Source organism: Thermobia domestica, chromosome 4, assembly GCF_964235325.1.
Source record: "Thermobia domestica chromosome 4, izTheDome1.hap1.1, whole genome shotgun sequence".
In the NCBI taxonomy this organism is placed as follows: domain Eukaryota; kingdom Metazoa; phylum Arthropoda; class Insecta; order Zygentoma; family Lepismatidae; genus Thermobia; species Thermobia domestica.
Window position 1 is genome coordinate 224,584,687 of NC_137457.1, and position 11,969 is coordinate 224,596,655.

An 11,969-nucleotide genomic window follows, 5' to 3' on the forward strand; every position below is an offset into this window, starting at 1 on the left:
TGAACTTGATCGTTAAAAATTTCCTTAGGTGATTTTTTTAATTATTATTATTATTATTATTATTATTATTATTATTATTATTATTAAAGATAGGGTTCGAGAACGTAGATCAAAACGCAGCAACCGTACAGAAAATTAATTTAACTTTGAAGTCATAAGTTTGATACTTAATTTAACTTAAAACCCCAAAATATATCTTTAGAAAAACTATATTTTATTTTCTGTTACATTGTTATTGCAATATCAAAAATAATTTTCGAGACGTCAAACTACAAGTAAATCTGTAGTGTTTATTGACTTTGGATTGGATGCGAGTTTAGCATACCGTTCAGCAGTGAGGATATATGAGACATCGATCTATAGCTTAACGTAGGATCCGAACCAAATGAGCTCCCGCCGGACTTCCCATGCCAAAGGCGTGTGCGGTATCTACATAGCCACGAGGGAGCTCGTATCTAATTTCTGTTGGAAATAAAACATGTAAACACTAATATGAAGAAATCTTTAAAATGAATTTTCATTGTTTGTAACCTCAGTTTTCAAAATATGAACCAAGACAATTTAAATTACTACTTAAAGACAGCAGCATACGTAGAATTTCATCAAAGGAGGTTTCACAATTCCAAGTTCAAATCATGTCAATATTTTTATACATATGTTTTAATATAGTAAGCTTTTTCCTTTTCGTATCTTGTTCAACGGGAAAGTTAAGACCTAGAAACTCCCTTTTGCGTACGCCACTTAGCTAAATTTCGTAGCAACCCTACCTTTTGTCAGAAGATTAATAATAATTTATTTATTCTTTTTAATTCAAACAATCAAGTAAAATAAACAAATAAATACATATACGTTGGTCAGTCAGAAAGTTAGTTGCACTTCTTCGTAAGTATTTTCGGTCAAAGGCTATTTTGATGAAACTGTGTGGCAACACTGCAGACATGTAGCTGTATCGTGTAACGTAGCGGATTTCACGAGGCCAAGTGGCGTCCAAATTGTAAATGCGTGCAGTGATTCGCTTCTTTTGAGCGAAAAGGTGTAACTGCACTGAAGTTAATCGGTAGTTGCATGAAGTGTCAGTGAAAATGCAATATTACGTCACGCTATCGCGAAGTGGTGAAACATGTTTGAGAACAAACGTACAAACATTGACGATGCTGAGAGCGAGGGGAAACAAAACGTAGCTCTCTGCTTATAGCCCAGACCTTTCACTGTGTGATTTCCATGTGTTTGTTCCCATGAACAAACGAGTTTTCAAAGTGATGATATCACTCGGATGGCGAGGTGAAAGCTACAGCCCAAGAATGGTTATCGGGCATTGGACGGGATTTGTTTGCAGAAGGCATAGAAAAACTTGTACCACGCCACGACAAATGTTTAAATAACGGAAGTAATTACGCTGAAAAGTAGAGATTGTGAATCGAACTTTACGATAGAAATAAAGTTATTGTAAAATTTCTATCATGTTTTATTTTCTTAAGCAGTGCAACTAACTTTTTGATTGACCCTCGTAATAAGCTTTCTTATTCTTTTCTGTTTTAAACGCTTTATTATTTTCTGCTTTTCAGTGCTTTTAATATTTTCCGCTTTCTAGTTAAAGTCCGTATATATTTTTTAAATATTTTATTTTTTTGTTTTCTAGTGTGTTCTTGAAGTATGTTGCTTTTTCTTTTAAGTTTGTTTAATTACTCCACTTTTTACGTTACCTCAGTAGTTTAGTTAGATACCTGAACTAAAGGTATGTCACCAACTTCCTATAAAGCAGGTCAGCGTCCGAAACACGCGTTCACAGCTTCCCGCTATCAGGTACCATTTTCATAATATAATGACCTTATAACGAAGAAAAAGGGAACATTTCTAAAATATTAAAGTCTTTTCCTTCTTTATTCACAAAGAACCCAATAATGGGATTTGCTTAAGTTGGAAGAGTGATCTTTGGTACACAATCTGTTCATTAAAAATACATGATTGAGCATGTTTGAAAATTCCAAATCTGAAGGGGGAAAAGGACACTTTTTACAATATTTAAATTTCTGGTTTTACATTTATTACGCCTTATTCTTCCCGTACGCAGAGGGAATCCTTCTTGTAATATAGATTTTATTTATTTATTTTTTTAACGATGATTCACCTTACGCGAAATACTAAAGAATTATATTCTAGGATGAATATCTTTCCATACTGCTTTCTGTTTAAGAGTAAACAGACTGCTGTACTGAGTGGAATCCGGACCATATGGCCTCCCGGCGAATATCAAACATGGATCACCCACGCCGGAATAAACGTTAGAGAAAAGAGAAGCGATATAGGTGGCACGGTAGCTCACAGGTAGAGCGCTTACCTCTGGTATTTGACTGGGTTCGATTCCCAGCCAAGTAAACTTGTGGTGGACAATATCGTGCTCGTAGGTTCTCAGGGTAGTGCCGTTTCCTCCTATTTTCTCATTCCACCAATTCTTCCATTATCATTCACTTGCTTTAATCGTCGTCTCCCTTAGCCTAATGGGCATAATTTTGGGACATTAAAGATTTAATTTTTCCATTTTTTGTTTATTATATATGTTCTAATATACCTAGTACTATATTACATAGCACTGATATCTATAAATTTCTCACATTCAAACATGAATGCTCTTTATCAGTTAAGTGCTGATTCTTCATTTAAAAACAGCTTGTACAGACAGGATTCGAACACTTGTTAAAATAAACATTGGTACACGAACCCGTTGTTATACACTAGACCAAGAGTGCATGGATATTAGCCTCCTGCGTTTGTTTGTTATTGTTCTGTTGGTGCTGTACTTTCCACAGACTTTAATCTCGTATTATGTAGTATGACAGTTTTATTTTTTTTTTGGGGGGGGGGTATATTTTTATTGTTTTTTACATGTCACTTGAATATCTACTTGCGGCAATGCCTAGATGGTCTATTTCTATTAGAGAATAGCCATGTTGCTCTGTAACAGAATGAAGGGGAGTTTTCTTGTAAGCAGATCTGAGAAATGTAAGAATCTTAGTTCAACTTTTTTTTTTTTTTTTTTTTTTACAGACTCTGGAAGGCAGTCTCGGGTTTTGTGATCGATGTGTATCAGTTCCAGATTGTACAAGTAGAATTGTAAATCATTTTAATAGAATACTCTTTTCTGTTCAATTTCAGACGGACTCTTCGCGCAGATTTGGAGCTCTGAGTACATGTTCAATGCATTTTTCTCGAGCGTCTCTTCGATAACAGTTGGCCCTCCCGCACGTCCTTTCCTCTGATTACAAATAAATCTTACTCAGCCCTAAAGGATAATGTTCACGTTTCCTCAACTCCACAGACAATGCAGTTATTACAATGGCAGACCAAAACTGCCATCCACAAATGTCAACGACGACATTCTACAGATGGTTTAGAAAGAATGAGTGTACTAACGGCTCAACTAAAGTTCACTCTTTCCAATGGTATATACTTTACTTTCTCTCTTCAGTATTACTGAAAATATTGCACAAAATCCAAAAACAATTTCATAATCCATGAATAATTCATAAGTAATTGACTAGTTATAAGAAATTACTAGAGTACTTACAATAAGAAGTAGAAACCCCATGCACTGCCGGATCCCCAAACGTTTGGTGTAACTCCTCTATATAATCCTTTAACCCCTTCCTGTTTGACAATTGTCGTTACAGCATTAAGAAGACCTCTGTATTGAGGTCGTGAAGCAGTCCTCCCATCATTCACTGTAACAAAGAAAAGATAGAATTACATACCTTACTCGCCACTTCAGGAATACCTACAATCTTTGGAATCGTGTTCAGTCATCGAGAAAATAACTTTGTATTTTATATAAAAAATATATTTTGTTTCCTTGCAACCAAACAGTGTATAAATTAAGTCAACCTGCAAACCTAATTGCCGCCGGAGTCATATGCAAAATATAAAAATTTGTATTTCACTTACTCTTCACTTCACTATAATTAAATATTTATTTCTGCAACCAACTATAAGAGAATCTACAGTGATCCAGGAATTTATTCCCCTATCTATACACACAGTTTACAAACTCAGACATAACATTTACCAGTACATTATACTTTTTCTAAGAACCCTACTTCAGTTGATTGATTGGTATAGACTTGTGTACCTTTCAGCACTAAGGCTATATGATACGTGGATCTCCATTTCTCAGTACAATCCGAACCATAGTAATCCTTTCAAATTTAAAAGCTCTCCCTCCTGAAATTAACCCCGGAACCTCGTGCAACAAAAGCGAGAAGCCTGTTTTGTTGGAAGTGTAGAAAGTGGTCAAAAGTTTTCAGGAATTTTCGTTATTTCTTCGCTGACAGGAAGATTTAATAACAGTATTTAACACAGAGTTCAACAGAAGAAAAAACTGGTTTTACAGGGTGTCTGCTCAAATTCCAAAATGAAATTTCGTGACCTTTTATTTACCAAATCATAAAATTTCCTAGTATCTTCAATGCTAATTAGGCCGAATTTTCATCCATGCGATAGAAATGTACTTTGCTTGCGATTTGGTAGCGTCTAAAGCCGACGATAGACATTTTTGGTATTGAACTTTGATGTTTTATAGCACAAAATATTTCAATCTGTACTTACATTTGTACAGTTTAAAAAAAATCGTGACCCAAAAGCTAAATTTCGTGACTTTCATGACCGTTTTCTGATTCCGTGACTTTTTCGCCACATTCATGACTTTCGTAACCGATAGACACCCTGTTTTATAATTTCCGAGGATAAAAGTTTTACTATATTTTTCTCGGATACTTCCATAAGATGACTGTGCCTAATAATATGTCCAACTTAGCAATTTTAAGATGTTACTAGAAGTGGCAGAGTGCACTGAAACTGTCCAAATGAATCACTTAACTTGAGATACAAGATAAAACAACGTCCTATTAAATTGTATAGCCTGTAGATTACGGTTGCCAATTTAGCTACTTTATGGCTAGATCTGGCCACTTTGAGAACTTCGCTTTGCCACAAATTTTCCAAAAAGCCACTAGGGCTTTTCTAGTCATATGCTTTCGGCCTTTAGCCATTTTTTTATATATATATTGTGTGTCATTTTGCTATTTTCTGAAGTTTGATGCGTTCTCTGAGTGGTAACATTCTAAATCCTACTGCTAGAATTGTCCCCATAAAATACAGCATTGATGATTATATTGATCCCTTCACATATCTTGGTTACGCAGCAGAGAATGGGCTCAAAACACGAAAGTTAACTGCAGACGGTGAGTAAAATTTTCGAGGAAAACGTGTAAGTTTTAGTATATATATATATATATATATATATATATATATATATATATATATATATATATTTAAAAAAAACTCTTTAAAGAAATTCAAAATAGACTTCAGGATAACATAAACAGCCTTCGGGGTCGCTTTTCAGTGTCAATAAGGATTTAAAATCAGTGAAACAGTCTTTTACTGATTTAGCTTCAGCTTTCACTTGAAATTTGACGATAATATCAACAAAATTAAAAATAAGTGGCGAACATAAATTTCATGAAATAAATAAACAAGTCTTCAATTGAAGAGCTTTTGCAAGAAGTAAATAGCTACAGATGATGGAGGAGAGAATCTATTTTCAGGTTTTTTTTTTTTTTTTTTTAAATTCTAATGCTTCCACATTCGAACGCGGAAATGAATCGTGTATTCAATGAATAAAATAAAAAAATAAAAAAAAAGACAAGAACAGGTTGAAAACGAAAACACTTTCTTTAATTTTAATATTGAGTTTTGGGTTGCGCCGTGCCATCCACAGTTTTGCAACTAGTTGAAGCAAATGCAGCCCAGTAGAAAGAACCGAGACAAAAGAAGTAAAATTCATCGCCTCATCCTGAAGATGATGATATTTATCTCTGTGAGGGTAGTTCTGTTTTAATTTTGTTATTAAGGATTCGGATTTATTCGTCTTTGACTCAGCGAGGAAGCTTGTTTTTTCTAGCAATTTTCAGCTGTTGATTTTAGCCACTTTTTCTCGTTGTGTTGGCAACAGTATTGTAGATGGTGGCATCTATAGAAAAATATTAGATACAATCTGAATAATAAACAATGGGATTTCATTCAATAATAATACAACCAATAAACTCTGACACAAATACTCTTTTGCACCAAAATTATAACAAAAATAATAATAAATTTTAATTACAGAGAATTATGGCATTAAAACATAGACGCTTGCATTAAGAAAGATCAAGCGTGTACCTTACATTTTCGGATATCTGTACAGCCCGAGTAATTTATACATAAATTCAGCGATATTTAGATTACACTGCTGTGTTTAAGAAAACAAATCAATTCAGGAATGAGCTTTCGTTTTCAGTAGAAGTCGGAGGCACGGTGGCTCAGTGGTCGAGCGCTCACCTGTGGTGCGTGGAGTCACTGGTTCGATTTCCAGCCAAGTAAGTTTGCTGTTTTGTTTTGGTTGTTGGTGGTATTATCACTCTTCTGTGATGATTTATGATATTAAAGAATCATAATTGGTTGCTAGCGTAATGTTGTTATCCGTTGTGTCTGTGTGGTTGTGAATTAAACAGTTACGAAATCAGTTAGCACGTAGTTTTTCTTCTACTGTTTATCGGAGTTAGTTGTTAAATTTTGTGACTCTTTTATTTATTTATTTTTCTGCTCTCTTATTCGTAACGTACAGTACATGAGTTGAGATCAGTAATATGGATATTGAAATAGCGCTGTTTCAATGTATTTTTGGAAGGTAATCGATGAAAATTAGAGAATAAACGGTTATGCCGTAACCGTGTTGCAATCTTTCGTATTGTGCTTTGTATTCTAGATTTTAATTCATAATGGTAAAATGAAAGATTACTAATATATATATATATATGGGTGATTCCACGAAAAAGGGAAATTTTCACTTGGAACCGGATCACATGAATCGATTACAATTACTAATACAGTGAAAGTAATGTACGATGTTAAGAATTATACTATAAGTACAAGGGCCACAATGTTACAATACGAAGTTAAGAATCATACTATAAGTATAAGGGCCACAATGTTACTAAACATCAATTCAGGTGAAGCGGTGACTATGAATTTTGAGATCTACATGGGGGGCTACCGCCCCCCAAACCCCCCGCTCAAGTACCATAAAAACATCCAAAATAATAATAAATAATCACACCACTACTATAAAGCTAAGATAAGAAGGAAAAAATTTTAAAAAAAACACTCGTCTCTAATCATAAATCAGTGCATGACAAAGAAAAAAAAATACATCTCAACAAGACAATAGGACAAGCAGCAGCAAACCAAATACTTTGCCTAATACTCAAATGCAAAACAAATCAAGAATAAAAATAATATGAATTAAAAAAAGAAAACACTCACCATTTCGCCATAGAACAACACTCATGAATAATGAACTCATAACTGCTGATTCCACACACGAAAAAATAAGATACCAAGAACACATGCGCAATACTCAACATTACTGAAAAATGTTCCTTTCCGCACACACGTCGTTTTATTAAACCGAGCACACTTGCTATTATTACAAACAAGAAAAACCAATAAACGTCCACTTTTACCATACGTCGAAAATATCTTCAGCTTTAGACCACAACCATGATAGGTTTTCTCTAACTCAATTCAACCAATTCAATTACGCGCTTCCCGCATGCCACAAACAGCAGTACACACATACATGCACACAGAACGTGACATCACACTAACAAACTACCATATGACTACACAGACACCTAGTGGGAAAAATATGAACTAAGACGTCACACCAAAGGCACGAACAGTTCCAACAAGTGACTCACGCACAAGCACTTGCAGAAAGTGACTGAACCTATAAGAACCGATTAAAGTCACAGTTGGAGTCAACGTAAAGACTTGCCTAAACACCATTAATTTTTGAGCTTCCACCGGAAAACAAACCCAGAACCACAAACGAAAGGCGAGCATACTAGTCACTAGACCATAAACGAGCTTTATTTCTATCAATATATTGAAAGAACAAATATTTGGAAGAGCATGAGCATAATAAACACTATAGGATTATCAACTCCGTGAACTTGTCTCAACACCGTGGATTCCTTAGTTTTCAGATGGACATGGAGTTGAGAACCATGGAGTTGAGAAAATCGAATATAATTTATCTTTACCGGCCCACTTTTTAACCAGTACATGTGAGTAATTGTGTACGAATTTTTTACGTTAAGGCGTAGGTTCCTCAAGGGAAAAAAGTTATATACCATACAAATACATTCAGTAATAAATACCATGGTGTTGAGTATCAATTAATATACGCACCTGCTTTCCACACACAAAAATATTTTTCCTGTAGCTTTTAACACATGCACACAACTTTTTCTGTTCTTCAGTCAAACATGTCTGCCTTGTCTTCTTGTGGATGTTGCCAATGTGGACGACCATGCTATCTGTTGAGAGCAATGATAATTTTTTCTATTGCCATGGAGTTGAGACGAAATAGAGGTGACAGAAACGAAGCATAGTCAAGCTTTCGAAAATAATCGTTATAAAGGTTTACTTTCCACAAAACCGAAACATTGAAGTGTTCTCTTTCATTTAATTACCATTAAATGATGTTTGATTTGCGACTTCAGTTGTAATTTATTGATTAAAATCAGTCAACTGTAGTCTGTGACAGCCCACGGTGTTGAGAAATTGGGTAATAATTAATTTTTTACGTATGTTTCGTGTTATATTTGCAAACTGTTATACAATGGCATACCTACTTTGTGACGGTTACTCTTATTATCAGAATTAACAACAAAATGTAAGAGGGGTTAATCGTCTGAAAATATGATACTTTCAATCTAAAGTGAATGATTTTTTTCTTAACTGGACGAGGCGTTTGGACTATATACTCTTTATGCACCCAATGTTAAATGAAAACGCAATGTTACCATTTACCTGGAAATGAAATCTGTCTTACGTCCCACGTTTTGCCGGTTAGACTAAAGGAGACGGTGATTATGAGAAATGAATGAAATGGTGGAATGAAGAAAGTGGGAGGAAACGGGAGAACCCCGAGAAAACCCACGCACACGGTGTTTGTCCAACCATTTACCTGGATCCACAACATAAGTGAAAGTAGTTACTTCTTTTACGCTGTGTCGTTGGCCAGCCCCCATTTCAAACATTAACTTAATTTACTTATGTTGTGGTTCCAGGTAAATGGCAAGGTTGCATTTTCATTTAACATCGGACGCATAAAGAGTGTACAGTCCAAACGGCTCAAACAATTTAAAATAAAACCTTCACTTTAGAATGAAAAAGACAGTTTCTCCTCTTACATTTTGTTGTAACTCTGATAATAACAGAGTCACCCTATGTCAGGGGAGTTTCGAGCTTAGGGACACCATCCGAAATAACTGTTGAAGAATTATAATTCTTTCACTAATCCCCTTCAAATAATTTACACTAGACGACATGACATTACCCCATTTAGCATACACAAAATTCATATTGAAAAGGGAAATTTGTAAGTTTAATGTCCGACGATTACGCCCTTTAGGCTAAGGGAGACAGATGATTAAAGCAAGTGAACAACGGTTGCATGAAAAATGTAGGAGAAACGGAAGTACCTTGAGAAAATCTACGGACACGATGTTCTAGATCCCAAGCACCAGAGGTAAGCGCTCTGCCACTGAGCCACCATACTCCCCAGATGAAACTCAAGACGATCATCAGAAAGTATTGTTGAAAAATTACAATCCATTTACGATTTGCATATATATACTCAGCGTCGGAATGTGTGGTATGAACATCAATGCAAAAAACACAAACCAACCTGACACAGGTGGACAAAAAAATGCACGAATACTATCCAAACGAGTCAGAACACGGCACCGCGGAGTGCGCCCGAGGGGAGCAGGCGCGTCAGCGACGGTGGGTAAAGTGCATACGAACGTAGACAAAACGCGTGGGTTTTGGCAATGATAAATGTTCCAATAGCACTTGTGGTGGTTTTACCATAGTTACGCTAAACTTTTAAACAAAAAATACAGCTTTTCTACACTGTGCAGAAATACTCCGCCGGTGGAAAATAGTATTTAATACAGTCTTCCTTCATATGTACACACTCATCTTAACCATCGTAAAGCACTTATGATTATTTTACACTAGTAACTCTTCAGTTGCAAACCTGCCGCCTTCTGCAATTTATATTCTATAACAAGTCTTCTCTTGCAGAGTAGTGAATTTTAACTTACTACTAAATTTTGGGCAATAGTTTCCAATAGGCATTTAATTCAATTGAATCGTTCAAAGAACCAACGATTCAATTGAATGAAATGCCTATAGGAAACTTTTACCAAATTTTGCAACATTACGCCTTAAAATGGCCAGCATATTATATAGGGTCTATATGGTGCAGTTTTACTATACGGATCCACAGATTGTAAAACGGAACCCAACCAACCCCTGCAAGGCTCCTAACCGAGAAGGTTCATAGATCCCCCGATATAGGTTAGTAGCAAGGTTGGTTCCTTTCTCACCAAAGTTTAATAATTCATTCACATAGAATTGCCGAACGAGCGTGAGCGAGTGAAGGCGGGTTAGAGCCCTGCAGGGCTCGTTGTTTTCTGTCTTTATTACAGCTAAATGGGAAGGGGGACCTGTGTTCTAGAACCTTGCTCTCCTAACCCGTTCCCCTACTACTACTATTGCGTATACTATGGATCCGTATAGTAAAACTGCACTTGTTCTCGACATAAAATGAGCAAATTAAAGACTTGTCCATTTTTTCTGTATATTTTATAATCTGTGGATACGTATACTAAAACTGCGCCATGGAACAGTATACTAACTTGCATGCATTCTCACCAATTACAGCTAAACAGTGAAAGTGCCTCTAGCTTTAACAGCAGTTCGGAAAGTATGTTTTAAATAAGTAGATTAAGAATAAAACCGCATAAACCACAATGAAATAAATATATACTCAATGCAAAGAAGAACTGATTAATTAATTAAGGTGTTGCATTTCATAATAATGAAAAATTTTAAAAAAAAAAAGAAAAAAAGAAAGAAAAGAGAAACGCGCAAGTCCCGAATTTCCTTCAAGTTTCTAGTTTAAAAATCTGGAAAAAGTTGATGTAAACAAGTACCTGCAAATCTGATCTTGATTAAATCCAGTGGATGTAGAATCAGGGTTGATGCAACTCCTCCAGAAATTCCAGCCACCAAATGTTCATACTTCACATGACTTAAAAAATTAACATTAGTTCTCGATGCCGCTCGAGAAGTTTTCATCGTTGTCATTTCTGCTTGATTCTTTGAAACACTTAGTTCACCATTCCTCGAATTACGTTCTACCCTAAGCGGCTCCAGTGGGTATTTAACTTGGATTATAATGAACACTAAATACCATCGCTTTAAGTGAGAAATTTTTCAAGAATGTTATGTTCCTCTTCCGTAACATTTCATAGCAAACACGGATTTCATCATCCCTATCACTCACTTCCACTTGCAGAAGACCACAGAAGACTACGCAAATTGTTACTCACAGAGCTCACGTTCAGTCCAATTTCAGGTAACTTTCTTCATCTTCTTTTTCTACGAATTATTATCAAGAATGATCCAATATTCGCTCCCTTCCATGTACCGTAACTATCGTACAAATTTAATTTATGTTAAGACTAATTTGAAGGATTCTTCTTTATGTTCGTGGTGGCTAAGGTTAAGAATATTACACTTTGTAAAGTTTATAGGTACCCACATGCGCCAAAAAATTGCGCGTATACTGTAACTCACGATTTTTTGCATTTATTCCATTTTCCTTACGTTTATGGGTAAAATTCAGTTATTAGTATGTGGAGATAGTAGAAAGCAATCCATGTAAGGAGATATTTTCAAAAAAATTTAATAAGATAATAAAAATAGTTGGGTTATTTTAGTTTTATATTTCAAAATGCCAATTTGCTATATTTGCAAGAAAGATAAACTAGTTATCAGAAATATTACTCTGC

At 35.3% G+C, this 11,969-nt stretch overlaps 1 protein-coding gene across 3 annotated transcripts in view; it reads right to left on the reverse strand.

Annotated features, from left to right (window-relative positions):
- The window catches only part of LOC145683875 (solute carrier family 25 member 32), a 105,175-nt gene extending 93,644 nt beyond the window's left edge, over positions 1-11,531 (reverse strand). Inside the window, exons 1-2 of one of the 3 annotated variants that reach the window (XM_081755501.1) lie at positions 11,109-11,530; positions 3,566-3,719 (exon numbers count right to left, since the gene is read on the reverse strand). In XM_081755501.1, the coding sequence (XP_081611627.1) occupies positions 3,566-3,719; positions 11,109-11,262 (308 nt within the window). In that variant the 5' untranslated portion in view covers positions 11,263-11,530. Of the gene's footprint in view, positions 1-3,565; positions 3,720-7,359; positions 7,598-11,108 lie in introns of those variants that run through there. The other 2 variants (XM_081755502.1, XM_081755503.1) reach the window with 2 other exon arrangements.
- Between the last annotated feature and the right edge of the window lie 438 nt (positions 11,532-11,969).